This window comes from Ceratina calcarata, unplaced genomic scaffold (assembly GCF_001652005.2).
Source record: "Ceratina calcarata isolate Rehan_Ccalc_2016 unplaced genomic scaffold, ASM165200v1 scaffold127.2, whole genome shotgun sequence".
NCBI classification, from domain to species: Eukaryota; Metazoa; Arthropoda; class Insecta; order Hymenoptera; family Apidae; genus Ceratina; species Ceratina calcarata.
This window is the reverse complement of record NW_017133727.1, coordinates 546,639-566,151: the sequence shown is the minus strand read 5'-3', so window position 1 is coordinate 566,151 and position 19,513 is coordinate 546,639. Positions and strand designations below refer to the sequence as shown.

Genomic DNA, 19,513 nt, shown 5'->3' with positions numbered 1-19,513 from the left:
TCTTAAAACATTCATCAAACGGGGAGTCTTAGGAAATTCAAATTGCACATTAAGCAGATCAATGTGTCAGTTTTTGTGCCAGGGAATGCCGTTTCCGCGAAAAAAAGGTTCAATTAGGCTGTTAATGGGTTGGTAACAAGCTGTGAGAAAAATGTCTGGGAACCGGGAAAATGTGTGTCATACGCTTTTAAGAAGGAACGGCGAACACCATTGATTCAAGTTCGTTTACGATGTTTCGACACGGCGATAAAAAAGAAGTAAAGAGGACACGGTTATTGTCGTGTGATAGAAAGTTTTCATCGGAACGAGGAAATCCCTGGTTTTGCCTGGCTCGTGACTGGATAACGATTATCGAACGGCGATCGAAACAGCTCCGTTCCATGTATTCCTAGGAACATAATCGACGACGGTTGGGTGAAAGTGTGCGAAAAGGGGGCTCAGTCTGTGGGGCAATGGCGTACCGTGGTCGCGTAAAAGTACATATGTAGGTACGCGTGTCGCTGGAACAATGACGATGGGAAACGGAACGAAAGAAAACGACGAGAAGACGAGGAGGGTGAGGAGGAGAAGGCTCGACGATACGCATCGGGGAATGCCGATAGCGTTAAATTGTGAAAATTACACCGTGAACCAGAATATTTCCGGCAGCCGTAATGAACCGCGAACGGCAATTATCGTGAAACCAACGCCCGGAGAAATGAGAATGGAAGGAGAACCGAGTTAGATCGGAATCGAATTCCATTATTTCGGTCGTTGAAATATTTCGCAGATTACTATGCAATATAATTACGGCTTTTGGAAGTTGATTATGAAAATCAATTTTCAGTATTTCTCAATTCTCTATTTGCAATTAAAATTCCTGATTTAGAACGACCGAACTCCTATTTTATTACGAGCATTTTACTTTCCATAAAAAATATACTCCCAGTCGCAGTTAATCAAAATCTCGAGTGAAAGCGAAAGAGCAGACGAACGGAGAATCTTTGAAAAAACTTTCCATTTCGATAAAGAAAAAGGCGGCTGGCTTATTTGGTCACGGTGTCTAGTCTTGGCGAAAAAGAAATCGCGGGAGGTGATAAAAACAGTGACACACTGGCTCCACTCTCGTGGTTTCTTCCGGCGAGCACCCAGATGATTCATTTCACGTTCGATGCGCGAGATCTTGCTCTCAAATCCCTCAGTCCGGCAGCTGTGAAGCTAGCAACCGGTCCGCGGTTCTTCGGCTTCTCTTCTCGTTTGTCGCGACGCGCATCGAGAGATGTTCATCAAGTACGTGGACGTGTTTGTCGATGAAGGCTACGTGTCCGATTCGCAGATCGTACGTACCTCTTATTCTCTTACTTGATCGCAAGATTTTCGCATCTTCTGCGATTATAAATCTGTATTATTTAAATCAATATAAAAAGTGGAACTTACATATTGGTACAATCGTCCGATTGATCGATGATCTGTGTTAAGTACCGTGTGACGGTATTCGAGAGGATTGGTTTATGATAATAGCCAGGGGATTGCTCAATCCTCGGGAGATCGATCGTTGAATAATCGACGGAGACAAATTTGGACTCGTTAGCGGCTCGTCTTAAGCCGCTCCGTGGGATTAGCCGCGATCTCGTGCTTTGAGCAGATCCGACTCGATTCTCCTGTTCGTAGAGCGTACGAGATACTAGATCCGATTCGATCGGTACGTTTTCGTTACGAAACCCGTGTAGGCGTTACACTCCGCGGTGATCGCATTTTAACCCGTTTGCATCGTGCCACGAGTATTATAATAAAAATTGATACAATGTTTAATACGATAATTGATAAAAATTTATTCATCGATACGTCGTTTATAAAATGATACAATTATCATGCAATACTTCTTATTCACTCAGCTTGTGTAACGATGCAAATGGCTCGATGGAAACTGTCGAAGCACGTGGGAAACGTACCCTTGAAAGATTAAGCTTATTTCCGTCGATGTCTCACGCGCGAAACCTAGCAATTTATAATTAGCGACGAAGCCTTTCGAGCCCGTGGGTGGTTGTCGTAAACAGAACCGGAAGAAATTCGATCGGCCTGATGCCCCGCGACAATTAACCAGCAATGAATCAGTCGATCACGAGTCAGAGCGTTTCGACGAGCTCGATTGCCGGCGGTACGCCGCGCGTGATTGAACGGTGAGTCGCTGGCGAATTTACATAACTCGCTCCGATGTGAGACAATTATCCTGTGCGTTCCGGCCGAGAGCCACTGCTAGCTAACGTTCAAGTAATTCCGTTTCGGTCTTCTCGTTTCTCAACGATTTCCATTTCCTCCTTTCCGTTACGACAATTCTCGCTCGAGATCTCGCAGTGGTGCAATCGTCGGGAGAGAAAATACGATTGTTAAAAGAGCGTTGCTGTGTTACAGGTCCAGAGGCTGGCCGAGTACGAGAGGTATTTGGGCCAGGAGGCGAGGAACCTGGTGGAGAACGGAAGCGGAAGCGTGAGCAGTGGCGCCGTTCTCCAACGCGGTCAACTCGAGGGCGATCTTCACCGCATCCAGGAACTCTTCCCCGGCGACAATCTCCGGCTACACGAACGAGATGTACTCACCACGGTACGTTCCCAACTACGCATAAAACGTTTTTCTCCGTACCGTTTCACCATAGAAGAAGAGTGCTTCCGGTTGGAAAAGCATTGCACGATTCTCACGAGCATTTCCCTCGTGAAAAACGACCGCTTCCCACGCGTCTCACCCAGATACTTTATTACGAACTGTCCACTCCGTCATTTGCGTTGCGAAATTAAGTAGGAAGCGCGTTTTCGATCCGGTCGTTTGAACAAAGTAAAAATGGTAATGCATACAGTTCTTTTATTGTCCCGTCACCCTGAATGCGCGATGACCAGACACAATTGAATATCCGATACAGATTTTTCGTTCATGTCAATCGGTGACAACAGTCTTCGAACGAGTCATCGTCCCACGTGTACCGCAATCTGATTTGCATACAGGGCGTAAAGAGTACTGTCAAGAGCAGATTACGGGCCATCGGAAACATCTCGCGCTCTCTCCGCTTCTCGCAATTTTCATTCCCTCCTCGCGAACGCTGATGGATCGTTTCCTCGAATCGCGTACAATCATTCTGACTCACTTGTTACCTTGATTTCTAGCTACCATTAATGCGTTGTCTCAATGAAATACAGCATTAGTAAATCTTATGCACTTATGTGAAAATTAAATGTGCATACAAAACATTGCATAAGACTCGGAAGAATATACAAAAGAAAGTTCTGTTGCGATTCTTAAGGTAGCTCGATAGCATTTGTAAAACATATACGATTTTAATACAAGTTGAGCTAAACAATAGTTAAAGTTTCGAACTTTCATTTTCCTTAATAATGAAAATTTCACTTCATATTCTTATTTTAAAATAAGCCCATTGTGAGACTCTCTCTTGATAAGTTACCCAAATGGCGGGCTATCTTAAGTGATAAAAAATATTTCTGTCGGAAATGAGTTTCAGAAACTTCAGTCCGTATCAATATCCCCAAACGTTCTTTAATAATATGACTCTGATATTGAGAAACGACGTAGAAATCAGTGATTTCGTAAGAGGAAAAAAGTGGAGAAGAATGACGAGGGACCCGCTGTCAAAACGGAGTATGTTAATCGGTCTGCGGCTTATAATTTTATGTCCTCGTTACATTCGGCGGAGTTATTTGTCAGGCGTAACCGTTCGTCCGTGTGTCAGTTCGCGTTTTGACATAGCATCGCCGGCCGAGATGTCCGTAGCTAGAACCTGCTTGGAATCTGAGAGTGCTCTAAGAAAATTGTAGATTCTCGTTAAGCTTCCTACTAAACGGGCACGGTAGCGTGAACCAGTATTCGCGAAACCGGCTGCTGCTGGCTGCTCGCTTGTCGACGGTGAAATAATGCTGTTAACTTATCCGAAAGTTAATGCGGCTTGGCGTCTGGTTATTAGCCGCCCGCTGCGAACGTGATAATAATTTATGTCCTAGATCCGAGCATCAAAATTGGTTATTATTCCGTGACCCTTTAACTGGATAGAGCCCGGATAATTTAATGCTAATCCCTTGGATAGCTAGTCGATATCCTGTATCCCCGATGTATCAAGTATTCCTCAATCTCCGCGTGATACTGTTCATAATGGCTCGTGCGTTTAGATAAATCTGTTTGGATTCCCTCTTACGCATCTTGCTGTTACCAAATACAGCGAACTTTTCAATTTCGTTTATGCCGCAACCGGTGGTTATGTGTTATAGAAAATGAAAAGTCTGATTCGCAAGAGGAGCGGCGGGAATCCTGGCAGGCTGACGAGAGTGCTGTCGCAGAAATCCTTAAACGTTTCGATTAACTCGCCGCCTCCGAAGTCCCCGCCGAGGACTTTCCTCCTGGAGACTCCAGTACAATTCACCACGGTAAGAGATCTTGATAATTTATACGTTCTATCAATCCGTTTTGCTCGGTTTCGCATTATAGTTCCCAAATTATTTACTTATTTATTTTATGCACTTCGGTGTTCGTTTGAAATTACAGGGTGTACAGTCCCAGGACAGGCACCTCTTCCTCTTCTCCGACTTGTTACTAATAGCGAAAGCGCGGAGCGGAGGGAACTTTAAACTGAAACAGTCCGTAAGAATGAGCGAGTTATGGCTGACCGCTGGCCACATAGAGGACGTCGCGGAAACGAGCAAGTCTCCAGAAACGAGTTTCGTCCTGGGATGGCCTACTACGAACGTCGTCGCCACTTTTATGTGAGTACTCGTGCCAATCCTTAATCACGATTATACAAAATCGCCTGATGCTACTGTTACCCGGCGCCGTTACGGCACAGCAAATTCAGTTTTACGTTTCCATATAAAACCTTTAATAAATACTCGAATCGAGATTCTTTTGAAAGCGTAATAAAGTGTTTTTATCGCGAGGGTTTATTCGCTGCTCGCAGGACTGCTGCTGCGCGAGATCTCTGGTGGGGACGTCTGACGGAGCTCGTACGAGAGGAGAGTATGAAGGAGCCGCCGGACACTAACATTCAAGTCGTGTATCACGACAATGACACGGAATACGTAAGTGCTTGCATACTTTTCTCTGCCGGGCACATAAGAATATTATGCTCAAAGGGAGAGACGCGGTCACGCCTTCACGGTCCATTCCTCGCACGACAGATGTTATTTTTTTTTTTAATATGCTCCTCTTATATCGTCGATGTTAACGTAGATCGGTTCTACTAAAAAAAGTCACTTATACACTTCGGTATTCACTATTGACGCGTCGTATTTAAATAGCCGCTGATAAGCACGCGAGACTCTCGCCGGAAACTATGACCTAACTCACATATCTCTAACACGGAACAGTGTTCCGTCGAAAGAATCGCATCGAGCAACATCCGCATTCGCTTTTCTGTATTCGCAGTGCAAAACGATTATGGTCGGATGCGAGATGACGGCGGCAGCCTGCGTGAATCTAGCCACTCGCCTCTGGGATTTGCAGGGGCCGTTTCAATTATGGGCGAGAACCTCCGCCGACGAGGCACCGTATCCTCTGATAGGACACGAGAGACCGTTTGCCATAAAGCTGTCGAACCTGCGACACACGTTGTCCGCCGAGGAGGGTTTCGATTTGGAACACTGCAATAAAAGCGGGCACGACACGTGCCACTTCATTCTGAGGCCGGTGCCAAAGTCGCCGGTGAAAAAGAACAAGTCGAAGATCACCGGATTGCTGAGACGATCCCTCTCGTTGAACCCGAGCCTGTTCGGTGTCAACTTGTCCAGGCTCGACGAGAACGGATTACCGAAGCCAGTATTGGTGATGCTTCAGCAGCTGTTCGCCAAGGGGCCGTTCACGCAGGGGATCTTTAGAAAGTCGGCGAACGTCAGAATCGTCAGGGAGCTTCGAGATCAGATCGAATCGTCGGGAGATCCGAGTTGTTTGGAAGACGCGCCGATCATAGCGGTGGCAGCCCTGCTCAAGGATTTTCTGAGATCATTGCCGGATCCTTTGCTCACTTCTCATTTGTTTCCGCTTTGGATGGACAGCCTGGACACACCGAATCCTGTTCAGACTATGAAAAAGTGAGCAACCGAATCTTTTTACTTCCTGTTCATCGATCGTGGGAATGAATTTCGGTTATTTAATGAATATCGTTCGTTTCCAGTATTTTAGACAAGCTGCCCAAAGCGAATTACACTCTGTTGTCGCATCTGATTTGTGTGCTCCATCACGTGGCGCGGAGATCGAAGCACAATCTGATGTGCGCGAGTAATCTGGGCGTGTGTTGCGGGCCCAGCTTACTCTGGTCGCCGAATCCGTCCGTGAACCAGAGCAGGGCGATACCCATGCTGACGGAGATGCTGATTCGTCATTGCGAGGGTTTGTTCGGCGAAGGCGTCACGCAGCTTCTCGGGGAGGAGCGGAGCGACAGCGGAGCCGAAGAGAGCACCGACAGCCTTCACTGTGAGTAATTTTCTTCATACGATGTGCATTCATATTTTTTAAGAGATCTTCAACAAAAATTTGTATTATATTTCGATGGAGCACTGAGGAATTTGTCTCGTTGCAGCAGGTGGGCTTTCCCTGGACAGCCTGGACCTGACGGAACCGCCGCGCAAGGACCACATGTCCTTGTCGAGAGATTCTGGTCTGACCTTGTCGGACTGTCAATTGTTCATACCAGAATCGCCAGTGGGCTCGGAAGATTCCGCGGTGAACGCTTCGTCATCGAGTTTCGACAAGTCCCTCGCGAAGGAGGACAAATCGAGTAGCAAGTCGTATATCCGTGTCTACGGAGGATGGGAGGAGCGAATGAACGGGTACGGATCCAACAATCATCACGCGAACAGCGTCGAGCATAATTTTCGAGAAGAGAAGAGTAACGTCGGCTATCCGAACCCGAACTTCCAACGACAGGACTGGTTGAGGGCTCAGCTGAAGAGAACGCCAAGGACGAAACTGGAGGAGCACGAGCATCGCAAGGACAGGTTCGACGAGAAAGATATCTACAGTCGGGACTACCTCAGGCAAGACTCGATGAAGGAGAACGTGGAGAATTGCAAGGACATCTATAGGAACTCGCAACTGGACATATCGCGGGATCTCAGGTCGGAGTACGAGCGAGCTACCCAACAGGACATTTGCACGGAACGGGTCTCGATTCACAATTCGGAGCAGGATCTTACGGGCGAGTTCAAGAAGGAGCGGTTCAACGAGTTTAAGAAGGTCAAGTCGGAGATGTACGTTAACCGCGAGTCACCGGTCTCGCAGAACGGTAGCTACCACTCGGGCAGCGACCTGTACGAGTTCAAGAAAGTGAAAAGCGAGATATACGTGAACAAAGAGACGACGTGTACCACGGAGAGATATGAATCCGAGGGTAACATATATGGGAACAGGGACAGGACGAGCGAGTTGTACGGCTCGAGGGAGAGGAACGATTTGTTCTCGTTCAAGCAGGCCGAGGCGATCGATCTCTACGGCGACGAGGACGAGGAAGAGGAGAGAACGTGGCCGGACACGCCTCCGCCGCTGCCGCCGAGATTGAGGCATCTACCGCCGGTGCACATGAATCTGGAGGACAGGCACAAAGTAGCTGGAAGGTCAAGGTCTTTACCGCCGCCGCCTCCTTATCGCCCGCCACCTCAGCCACGCGCCTCGGTTCCTACCAGACATCTGGGATTCGGAAGATCCGTCGTCGATGATGAGAGTTACGTTTAACAAGGAGCACGCTTGGAGAAAATCAAAGAAAAATAAAAAAAAAAGTCGTGTGATCGCATGCACGATCTCACGACTGAAACTAGTCCAAAACTGGAACGCACGTGTCGAAAAAAAATTCGCAAGAAGTGTATAATATCCGATTTGCGTGTGGTCATCGAGGAGCGAAGAGTACGCGCGCGTCTCATTTGTTCGTTTCGTAGAAACGCGTCGACAGATTGGAAGACTTGAGGTATAATTACGCTGAAAGCGTAAGATGTAAAGTCCGAAAACGCTGTTGACTGTTAGCGATTCTTAGAGATAGGACTTGACTGTTATACAGTGATTCAGGGTGCTTCCACGAGAGCCTTAACCGATAGGTTTTCTTTCTTTTATTAGACATCTACATAGAGACGTTTTATCGTTAAGTATAGACTGTAGCGGACAAGACTTGCGTCGAGATGATATTCGTAATTTCTTTTCTTACGCGAAGAACACTTGTAAAAACGAATTTTATAATACGTTATCGGCAGAGTGTAGAACAATGGTAGTGCCAAAATCTATAGAATATGCATTGAACTCTTAGATGATAATGCAAATCGTAAAAGGTTTCAAAATTATTATTTTATACTTCGTCTAGATAATTTGTATATCGTCAGGGGATTTACACTTTGTCAGTAACACACCGTCGGCATACTGGCAAGGGATTTTAAGTCAAGAAAAAAAAAATTCTTGTTTTATTATCCTGGCGTTGATGAAACCTGAGCTTCGATCTTCCGTACGTGACTTAATGTCTTTCGTCAGTATAGTGACGATACGTAATGTGTAAAATGCGCGTCAAGTACGGAAAGAGAATGGTATAAATCTCTGTGAATATTCGAACGCGAATGCTGCTGCCGTTTCGAAGGAGGAAGATAGAGAGCGAGGCGTCAGTGTCTGCGGAACGAATCCCGATAATAAAATGCAAATTTTATTGCACGTCGAGAGAGAGGCGTGGTGCAGCGAAGCTTCCTAGCGTCATCTTTTTAAATACGTTCACGTAGCCAAGTGCGCATCGCTCTATCGAAATATCCTGTGATTTCGAGATCGTTTCACGTTCGTTCAACAAAAAAAAAAAGAAACAGCCATCGACTGCCTCCATCGTGTTTCATCGTATTCACGCCTTTCGTTTTAATCGGAAATCGAATTGAATCACACATAACAATTAAGCTCGCTCTACTCATTCTCATTTCCCTTCTCTCTCTCTCTCTCTCTCTGTTGATTTTTTGTCACCTATCCTTTTCTTTAAACTTACAACATATAAATCATAGAGTGCTTGGTACTCGCGATTATCTTAAGCTATGAGATACACGCGAAAATGGTAACGGAACTACGATTCGTGTTTTCCGTTTCGCGCTTCTTGTATATATTAGTGTTAAACTGTAATCTTTTATATCGCTAAACGTATATCGAACATACACCATATGCAATGCCCGTAAAGTATGTATACTTTATCTAAATTATACGACATGCTATGAAAAAGTAAATATATTTCGTATTTTATACAACTGCGTGTCTGCTATTATATCCGTTCCCAGGTCACGATGATCTTTCATGAAACTCGTAACCAATCGACCGCGTTTTGTTTTTCTTTCATTCTTACTTCCGCGCGAGTATCACCCTGAACGTACGTTTCCGATCAATCATTTCAAATAAATGGGGTTATATCACTATTTACAGACGTCCGTAAAAAAATGCGGGCAACATGTTTATGGATTACGAGGAATTCGCTAGCCTTCAATTAGACAAGCCTATACCCGACATAAGAGTACGTAATTAAATATGGTTACGAAGTTCGCGTTAAAAAAAAGGTAACAGGAATTCCTGCGTGCGATCGATTCACCACCTAAACATGAATTCGTAGGATGAAGAGCAGCTAAAGAAACACAGTTTAGACGCTACTTTGGAAAAGAAGCCTATTGAGAGAGCGCTTCATCTTTTGACGTAAGTATATTAAACATTACGTGTTGGCTTAAACAAAAATCAAATTGACTTCTCTTTAGTTAAAACGCGTCCTTCGTGATTTGATAATTATAGTAATTACGCGCATGGTGCTTCGACAAATCATCGCAAAAATCCTTGAATTAAACCGCGTGATCACAGTTAATTATCGTATGCCGGTTAACTTTGCACAATCGTTTCTACGTAATTTGCATGCAATGTTCGTTGCCAATTAATTAACGTAAAATGAGTTAAAAATGTTTCACGAACCTTGGGAAGGACGAGTCCGAAATCGCGATCGAATGTATTGAAATTCTTGATACGCCGCATAACAGGTTTATGAAAGATATCGGTTTTCCAAGCTATAGTCCGTGGAAGAAAGGCGCGAACGATACGCATCATCGCGCGGCGATGACTCCATCGATTACACAACATTAATTATCGATCAATGGGGAGATCCATTGTGTCACGCGGTACGCGAGCAACGTTTGTTACGACGAGTATCACCGGCGGCACGTACGTAGGCGCACTCGGTTGATTCCGGGCGAGCTCGACAGTGGTCGCAGCCTCGTAGGACAAAGTCAGATATAATCGATACCTTGGAGTCGGACGGAGGCCGGAGGCCGGAGCCCAGTTTAGTTGTCATCATACATACGTTCCGTCGTGTTGTTTTTCTTGCGTCAAACTGCGTGATGAGAGTGCGTACGCGTTCCCCCTCGTCCGCGTGAACGAGATTCCGACCCGTGCCCCGTTTCATTTTTCCCCTGTATCATCGTTCGAATAAGATGCGCCTTGAAAATGTTGCAAGAAAAAGGTCTGTTCAAGAGCACATCTCTACGGTAAGTGTAATAGGTAACGTGCGTTTTTTTTCTTCGGAGTTTCCCAGAGTATATGCCGCGGGTCATCGGATGTTTCTCGTTCTCACGCATCCGTATCGGTTTCTAAAAATAACGAGGCGTTGCTCGAGGAGTATCCTGCCGACCAAGTGTCGCTAATTATAGTCCTTTTAAAGACAGTCGTTCGAAAGAAGTGACATTCTTACGAGCAGCTTCGTAAGACGTTAGCTAAGAGCTCTGGTTTCGTCTTGGGATAATAAGGTTTCAAGCCTAGGTTCCTCGGAGATCTTACTGTGTTATCGATCGTCTGTTTTATCGTTCTATTTGCATAATAACGTACCAACAATAAGTGCGCTGAAATTTATGTAAAACGAGCATCGCACACGTTCCATACTATATACATGTATGTGTACATGCCTATGTCGTGTGCACGCATACTGTGTCGGTGAAAACATTGTCACATGCTCCAAAAGGATGTGTTATGTAAAGATTTCTGGCCTTGGAGGTTGCGTTCTTTTAAGGAAAATAACACGAGGATGACGGGATCGTTTTCACAAAATGAATTATGTACAATATAATAAATATTTTCGAATCTCCGATGAAACGATGATTCACGTTAATCGATGCGATTGCTTATTGTGGCTGATGTTGTTTCCAGGAAAGGCGATGAAATTCAAAAACTCAATTTTATACAAACACTACCGAACCTCTTGGTCACAGACACGGAAGCATGCATAACGCGTGTGATACCCAAAGTGCAGCAGTCGCTGGCTACTGCGTCCACGGAATTTCATATCGCTGCTTCGACCACGTTCAAAACGATATTAGAACAGAAGCTTGTCAACCATAACGTCTTCAGTCGGACATTCCTCCAGAGTATTTTATCTTCGATCGACAAGCGTGATCCAGGTAAAGGAATCCTTGTTCGTTCTTCAGACTTGCTAGTTTCCGACCAGTAATCGAGATTCTTCATTGCACTCTGTATTATTTCGTATAACTAAACATGTATATATATGTACATTTAAAGTTGTCTGTCATGCATGGCTGGAGACCTTACTGGATGTGATAGAGTTACTGCCAGTAGAAGTCATAAGAAAGCAGGTTTGTATAGATGATCTTAGAAATTGATATTTAGAAAACATTGTCATTTAGAAGGGCAAACGTATTGCCACTCTCGTAGCGTATTCGCAATCTTATAATTATTATTGTTATGCTAGATTAGCGAGAACGTTTGATTTATTTCTTTTTATTTATTATTTGCCACTAGACTAAGCATCAAGTACTACTCTTTGTCAAAATTCACTTGTTCCAAGGTACACTGCTATGCACTCGGCATAGCTTGAATAATTTAATTCTTGAAACTTAAGCATTACATATCCTTTGAGCAATATTGGCTGAATGATAACAGCAGTAAAATTATACAGATTCTTCCATTGACTATAAACAAAGGACAGTTGTCACAGCCTATCACCTCCAGGATAATATGCAGCAAGATATTAGGAAAGATTTGTACAAGATTTGATTCTGCTCTGTGAGTATGTTTCATCTTATCAGAATCCTTAACGACTTTTGTTACCGGGTGGGGTACCAGTTTGTCAGTAAAAAAATATCCTCGAGTGAAAAATGTCTAAATACGGAGATCGATAGTACGAACTCAAGTCTCTCACAATGATAAAGTCATTAAATAAGTATACGTATTGAAATTGTTGTCAGGATACAGAAGGAAGTTCTACCAATGGTACACTCCCTCTGTCAGGATGTAAATAGTGAAGTACGAGCTAGTATCTGCTTGCAGCTACGTTATGTTGCCGAAGGCCTTGGTGCTGAGTCTGTAAAATCTGCTTTGCTACCATCTCTCGTAGAATTAGCAAGTGACGAAGAGAGCAATGTAAGATGCACCTCTGTACAAACGATAGCGTATGTGCTACCTCATCTTCAGGAAGGTATGCCTGATGACTAGTTCCGCGTTACAAGCATTCATAGTATTTCTTCTTTTGTTTTTTCGTAGCGTAATATGTTCATTTGTTTCCGCTTGAGTCTCTTGAAAAGTCGGTATGCGATATATCGTCACGATTATTTACAGATACAATAAAAACTACCATAGTGCCACTTTTTAAAAAGATATGCGAGAGCACGCAGACTGCGCAGGCTGACGACAACATCGTTTGCGTGATCGCGCAAGAATACGGAAAAATTATACTCGGCCTAGAAAGTAAGATCTTTCGTCGATATAGAACGTACTTCCTTAGTGGTAATAAACTGACCGCCGATTAACATTTTAGAAGTCTTGATACCTGCGGAGAGGTCATGGTTTTTAAAGTATTATCAGCAACTCGCACAAATGGGCATCATCTCGATGAGGAAAGAATCTAAGCCTTATATTCCATTTGTAAGTTAAACCGTGATTATAAATTCGACGCGTCTCATAATGAAACGTGAACAATTTTATCATCTATTACAGATGAGTTCCAGTCCTGACGAAGATGAAAAGTACGTGGAATGTAGACGGTGTTGCGCGTATAATCTACCGGCGATGTTTATCTTCGTATCAAAATCGTCGGACGATACGGACGCGCTGCTTCTTACCTTTACTGCGTTGGCAAGCGATCACTATTATTTAGTCAGAAGGACTGTGGCTTGTGGAATTCATGAAGTAAGAATCGATCGATTGATTGATAAAGTTATAAATATTCAAATCTAATTGAACATTACAATTTGCACAGGTGGCTAAAGTGTTGGGCACAAAGAGTGGACGAATAAAAACAGAAATAGTAAAATTGTTGAAAGATAATTCCGAAGAGGTTTTACAAGGTTTAGTTCCTAATGTAGCGTTAGTACTCGATTGCTTAGCCGAGAGTCAAACGATCGGAGCAGACAGGATGGTTTGTACTTTAATTTCGTATATCCGTGAATGAGACTCGAATACGTTTGATTTATAAATGTTTTTTATTTATTACAGGATTCTGCAGTTATAGAGATAGGCAGAGCTTTGTTAAAATGTGAATCAGAAATAGCAGCAACACACAATTGGAGATTAATAACGCAGATGCATTCACAGCTTGAGATATTGCCTAAATACTTTCCGAGTGACTTCATATATTCATATTTCGTGCCAATGGCCTTCTTCAGAGTATTGCACTCTGTAAGCATCAAACATTTTAGCCTGCAGTTACATTACGTACGATCTAATCGAATTTCCATGAAATTTCAGAGGCCGATACCTGTCCGTCTGTCAGCAGGCACTCTGTACCTTTTCCTCTTACGTTATAATCTGAAACCGATGCAAAGGGTCGAGTTACGTAGTAAATTGTATTCGGAAGTGGCCAACAATTCGAACTGTTACGTGAGAATGATGTTCGTCCGTTTGATGGTAGAGGCAATGGACATTTTCTCCTCCGTATACTTCAAGGAACATTTTTTCTCAATTTTATTGAGCTTGGCAGAGGATCCCGTAGCCAACATAAGATTGAAGGTAGTCTCTCTGCTGCCTCAGCTTAAGAGGCAGGTGCGGATGCCGGCCGATAAGAAATTATTGAACGCATTGGAGTCGACGGTGACGCATTTGGTTAACAGCGAAAAGGATCGAGACGTGTTCGCCTTGTTGTGTAAAACTATATCAGAGATGGAGGAGATAGAAGTTAAACACGAAGCTCGAACCGTAAGTAAATCCGAATAGAAACAATCTGATTTGGCCAGTATTTTATATAAAATATATTCCTTCTCAGTCATCCGGAGGACTCATGAAACAAGACGTTGAAGATGCCAGGAAGTTGGAGGAGGAGAAAAGATTATCGGGACCAACGACTACGAAAACGGCAACGAACGGTGGAGCGACAGTGAAGAAGGGTACGTAGAAAATACATTTCGTTAAATGTGATTGATGACTGATTTTTCGAAATATTTTTAATTACAGGTCAGTGGAAGAGACAGATGCCTGAAACTTCATCCAAAACGATGTGAGTTGCAATTTACATGTCTAAACGTGACACGATTATGTATAAAGAAGTTTAATGTGTTTTATTCTTTTCTTTCAGGCCACAAACGACATCAAAAGGTAAATATCAGTTTCGTTGTGATTATATGAAAAACTATGCGTAATAATAATATGCGATATTTGTTACAGACAAAATTGGAGGACCATCGAGCGACCCGTCAAGAGCGAGGTACAAAATCTCAATATTTATTCGTTCATCGTACTCACGAGTAAAAGTAAAGTTAACTCTGATCCTAGACTAACATCTAATCTAACGATAACACTCGAGAATAGAAGAGATAGATCTTCAAGAATTGACCTTAAAACTATTTCTCTTAGACCCAGTAACGATTCTAGTGATACTAACCGCTAATTTCGACGTTCTGCACGCTTTGCACCTAACAGAATTCAGGCTCCTTGGGAAAGAATAGGGCATACCAACTCGACTAACATTTGTACGACCCTCACTAACGTTATCATGCGGGAGAACCGACGAAGATCGCAGCAACAAACTTTGCTTCTAAATCGCGACACCCGCGACTTCCCTACCGCTGCTGACATTGCCAGCAAGAAGTACATCGCCCCGATGAGAACGTTCACAGCCCACTATAATGACTCTTGTTGGCCTTGTAGCTCCATGCCCGAGATACCGGTAATGCTGTCGGACGACGAATTCCTCGTGGACGCTGGTATCAGAATACCGGTTCAATTCTCCCAGAGCATGTCTAAAATACCGCACCTGCAAGATCCGATGTTCGGCAAGAGGAGAACCTCGTTCAATGTGAATCGCACACGGCCTACCTCTATGAACTTCGAAAAGACTAAACTTAAAATGAACTCATCCGTCGAATACGAAGACTGCATGAAACGAAGGACGAACATCGAGCAACTGAACGACGTCAGGACTTCCATCGACTGCGAGGACGGACTGAGACTCGTTAAAGAGAATCAGCACTTCAAGAAGGACCCGGTGTACATCGAACCTCTTAGGTTGAGGTCAAGGTTCGGATTCGTGAATCAGGAGAGGATGATGGAGGACAATATAAAACGACGGAACTCATTGATACTCGACAAAGATAAAAAAATTGTGCAATCGAAATGCATGTTGGACAGGACTAAGAGGAATTCTATGAACTTCGATAAAGGGAAGCCTAAGAGGAACTTCTCGGCTGAATACGAGGACGGTATGAAGCGGAGAACGAACGGAGCTGATCAGGCGAAAGACATTAGATTGAGATCGATCGATTACGAGGATGGTTTGAGTTTGGTGAAGGAGAATCAGCACTTCAAGAATAAGGATCAGACGTACCTCAGCCCTCTGATGAGGTCGATGTTCGGCTATTCGAATCAAGAGAAACCTCTCGACGATAAAATGAAGCGACGTAATTCGCTGATAATGGATAAGGACAAGCCTAAAATCTTGCTGGAAAAGTACACGTTGGACAGGACTAAGCGGCACTCAGCGAATTTCAATTTCAAGACGGTGGTCACGAAAGAGACGAAACCTGTCTTGAAGGATCAACGTAGTTTAGATATGACTGACTACACGCCGTCGGAACGGCTGAGTCGGGCTTTCAGGCGATACTCGACGCTAGACGTGAATCATAATCAGGGACATAGCAAAATACCATTAAGGAGTTTTGTACGTCGTAGTAGAACAGCGCCGGCCACTAGGGCTTCCAGTCCTGTGAGCTCGCAGATGAGATACGGGGACATCGGCAAGTTGTGTCACAAGTTCGAGGAATGTCATCTCTATTAACATATTGTAATGCTCAACGCATTTAGGGTGGTAGGAGAGTGAAATGCAATTCGCATCTAATAGTGAGGAGAGTCGTGTGGGATGTTATATTTTATTCTGTGCATTTTAATCGTAAGTAGAATCTTGAATTCGCGAGCTCAGCATTTTCTTTCACGAGACAACGAGGTATTTAAAAACCGTTACGAGGCTGTTTAGACTGGTTTACGATCTTGCACTTTTTTCACGTGGCCTTGTACGTTTCTCACTTATCAGTTTAGCGACCAGTTCAACGATGCATTTTTCTATACACGTGTAATTGGCAAGGGAGAAGAAGATAGAGTTCTTTGTACTTGTACAATCGACATTAAGCAGAGTAGATAGCATTTAAAGAGAGCAGCGGAAGAAAAGGTTTCATAACGTACATTTATTATTATTAGTATTTCGCATGTTGAATGAAATAATAGAATATTTTTCGGCACACGCATGCTCGGGTCGAAAGGCCGTTTCATTAGCCGAAACCGCATCGAATAAGACTATTTTGCACTTTAATTTTTTAGCCGCGTATGTAACATTCGCCCTAGCAGGCACACTGGTCGAACATATTCTAATAGAAGATTGTATTAGGAGATAACGAGGGATAAAGTTTAATTAATCTTAATAGCCAATTCTAGGTCTAGTCTTGAATAGTTTTAAAAAAGAAAACAGGGCTAGTTATTAAATCTTCGATACAGTCTTTTATATTTCGCTTGTTTTAACGTATTCAGTTCTCTGGTATCTTGGCAAGGACGGGTAGATTTTTAATAAGATCTTTTACCAATGTTTTTTATGATACTTTTTAGCGCGTAGCACGAGTTCACAGAATCTACGAGCCTGACTTATTGCTAGCGAGCGCGTATAGCGTGCAATAGCGAGCATTATTTTAATTATTTAACCGCCTCCATCGTTGTATACGCGTATTTTCGATCGATTTACTAGCATAGATCGTTGTACGATCGATTTTGAGAAGCAGTTTTCTCTCACGAGAAAAACGAAGTAACTTTTTGATCGCAACTTTAGGGACGCTAGATTCCCCGATTCTCCCTCTAAACGAGTTGAACGATTCAACTGACTCTTCCCTTGTACCGTGGATCGGAGTCACTGTCGTGTCTTAAAAGCAGATATCTAGGAAAATATATCATACAGTCTTAACGGGAGTAACGGAGCATATAAAATACGTGTACACAGACTGACCAAGACGACTTAGCGGGCGCCTAATTGACAAGTACGTAGTAGAAGAAGAGAACGGTTCGAGGAACGATCGAGTAAAACGAATATATCAAGTATATCGAACGGGACACGTGTAATATTTTCATTGAGCTTCTAAATAGATGTATTGCATGGTGAGAGAGGAAAGGTTTAATTAAGCCAAAGATGATATCTAAAGATACGATATCTGAACGTACAAATCGTTAAAGGCATTATGTACTTGTATCGTGTACATATACTGCGTAAGCTTTACAGTACAAGTGCCATTGAATGATACGCCGGAGACTTCAGACGCTTGAAGAGTTGTAATGAACCGTTCGCCTAAAACAGAATCGAACTTTATTCAAATACGTTGTTCCAAATAGGAAAACAAAAAAGAAAACAGGATTATCGTAATTACACTTTAGACTAATGTAAGAGTATAATGTTGTTCAAGAATCGAGGCATTGACGTCTTACATTTATTCATTTTGAACATCGTTTGAGAATCGACAATTTTTTCTAATAGACAAGTATTTTTAAATGATCGCTAGTCAACCAGATATCACGTAGCCAGAGTCAATCGTTATTGATTTCTGAATAAAATCATATACTTTCTCTCTCAGTATTGTAAGCCGCTGATCACCGATATTAGAACTTCACGCTCTTTACGCTTAGAGAACATAGAAAGAGACGCAACTCGATTATGACCGCGTAACGATATTAATTATTTTGTCATATAAGATCGTACGGCTATCGAACTTATCACATAATGACATAGCGGAGCTTGTTGTATTATTTTTATAGGAGACTTTAGGGGTAGCATCAGCCGCACGATTTTGCGAACTCCAATTCGAAATGGATTTATGGAAAAACCGTTTCGCACAGATCGTACGGTTGTTGGTTCACCATGCGACGGGACTTCTTTTTTATAGGAGATATATATTAGGATATATACCGTATGTGTGTATATATAAATTCTCTATGTATATACACATATATTAATTATACAGGAATAGTTTAACGAGATTGAACATATTGTTAAATGTGCAACTGTAGGACCTCGGGGAGGCGCGTTTCGAGGCGAGGCAAGCGAAAGTAGAGAACGAAGAGAATTTACACGAGCACGTTTAACGGGATTACTAGGAGAGACACGGCGCTGGGGAGAAAATATGAAAAAGAACGTTTTTCTCCGCCGAAGGTAAAACGAAACGACGTTGGGAGAAAGAACATCGCTTAAAATGCTGCTCCTTATTTTTGTACAGATCTTACCGTACCGTGTAATGTTAACTTTTGTGCCAGAAAGTAAAAAATACGCAGTATATATATTGTATAAGAAGTACACACACGTGGCTCGTACTACACTCGTTTTACGTAATTGTTAACGTACTCGTTTCTCTTTATATAACGTATAGAGGAAAATTTAACAAAACGAAAAAAAAAATATGTATGAGATGAGCACTTTTATTGCCGACACTGTTATAACATGTTATACATATTGTTACGTATGTTACGTGTACGTAAACCGAGTAATCTCGAGAGAATAGAAGAGTTTTCTTTATCCCGGACAGTCGCTCGTAAATGAAAAAAAATAATTATAACGGCCATTGAACAGGAAGGGGAAAAATGTTGACGAGCGCTATATGGCCTGTGTTTCATTTCGGGAAAGGAGTAATCTGTGATGACAAACTAAAAGTAACAAAATAAAGATACATATTTAAAAGGAGAACAAATATAAGACGCGTTTCGTGTCGCGCGTGGTGAACGATCAAATTCGTCGAACGATATTTTTATTACCCGTAAACCGCACCCGTAAAAAGAGTTAAGGAACGTTAAAGAAACAGAGAGAAGTGTATTTTTGTGAGGTATACTTACCTATAAGAAAGATGTATATCTAGTTACACGCGAGGAGAATAAAGAACACCGCGATCGTAGATTTTATTGGCTCTGTCGATATTATAATTATACATCTGTTTTAATATACGTTACGAACAATAAATCGAACCTTTTTTGTTACGCAAATCGAGTACAATCATTTTAGAAAATGAGCCTCGCCTCCTGTACTTACAAGGTGTGTAAATTAAATAAT

At 42.8% G+C, this 19,513-nt stretch overlaps 2 protein-coding genes across 11 annotated transcripts in view; both read left to right on the top strand.

The window, feature by feature from the left end:
• Window positions 1-9,221, top strand: part of LOC108628438 (rho GTPase-activating protein 20) — a 149,822-nt gene extending 140,601 nt beyond the window's left edge. For 3 of the 4 annotated variants that reach the window (XM_018030351.2, XM_018030369.2, XM_018030376.2), the window contains 7 exons: window positions 2,392-2,580; window positions 4,248-4,403; window positions 4,522-4,739; window positions 4,931-5,051; window positions 5,398-6,059; window positions 6,143-6,441; window positions 6,548-9,221. In XM_018030351.2, coding sequence (XP_017885840.1) covers window positions 2,392-2,580; window positions 4,248-4,403; window positions 4,522-4,739; window positions 4,931-5,051; window positions 5,398-6,059; window positions 6,143-6,441; window positions 6,548-7,698 — 2,796 coding nt within the window. In that variant the 3' untranslated portion in view covers window positions 7,699-9,221. The remainder of the gene's footprint in view (window positions 1-2,391; window positions 2,581-4,247; window positions 4,404-4,521; window positions 4,740-4,930; window positions 5,052-5,397; window positions 6,060-6,142; window positions 6,442-6,547) is intronic. The other variant, XM_018030361.2, reaches the window with a different exon arrangement.
• A 1,064-nt stretch (window positions 9,222-10,285) lies between these two features.
• Window positions 10,286-19,446, top strand: LOC108628460 (serine/threonine-protein phosphatase 4 regulatory subunit 4). Of its 7 annotated transcripts, none has more exons than XM_018030391.2 (16): window positions 10,286-10,493; window positions 11,149-11,399; window positions 11,518-11,591; window positions 11,915-12,021; window positions 12,204-12,433; window positions 12,574-12,702; window positions 12,773-12,879; window positions 12,952-13,143; window positions 13,214-13,372; window positions 13,450-13,632; window positions 13,702-14,148; window positions 14,216-14,336; window positions 14,404-14,446; window positions 14,525-14,544; window positions 14,614-14,653; window positions 14,869-19,446. In XM_018030391.2, the coding sequence occupies exons 1-16, from the start codon at window positions 10,453-10,455 to the stop codon at window positions 16,220-16,222; spliced, it is 3,498 nt and encodes a 1,165-aa protein (XP_017885880.1). In that variant the 5' UTR covers window positions 10,286-10,452; the 3' UTR covers window positions 16,223-19,446. The 7 variants fall into 7 exon arrangements, with proteins under 7 accessions (XP_017885880.1, XP_017885888.1, XP_017885898.1 ...); XM_018030399.2 differs by having other exon boundaries at window positions 10,287-10,493; window positions 15,097-19,446; XM_018030418.2 differs by lacking the exons at window positions 10,286-10,493; window positions 11,518-11,591 and having other exon boundaries at window positions 11,314-11,399; window positions 11,915-12,025.
• The last annotated feature ends 67 nt before the right edge of the window (window positions 19,447-19,513 follow it).

What these genes read in the sequence shown, in the direction of transcription:
- LOC108628460 (XM_018030391.2), top strand. Translation starts at nt 10,453, where the DNA reads ATGTTGCAAGAAAAAGGTCTGTTCAAGAGCACATCTCTACG. An exon ending in TCTTCAGAGTATTGCACTCT is followed by an intron (nt 13,633 to 13,701) that starts GTAAGCATCAAA and finishes ATGAAATTTCAG; the next exon opens with AGGCCGATACCTGTCCGTCT. An exon ending in AGCGACCCGTCAAGAGCGAG is followed by an intron (nt 14,654 to 14,868) that starts GTACAAAATCTC and finishes TGCACCTAACAG; the next exon opens with AATTCAGGCTCCTTGGGAAA.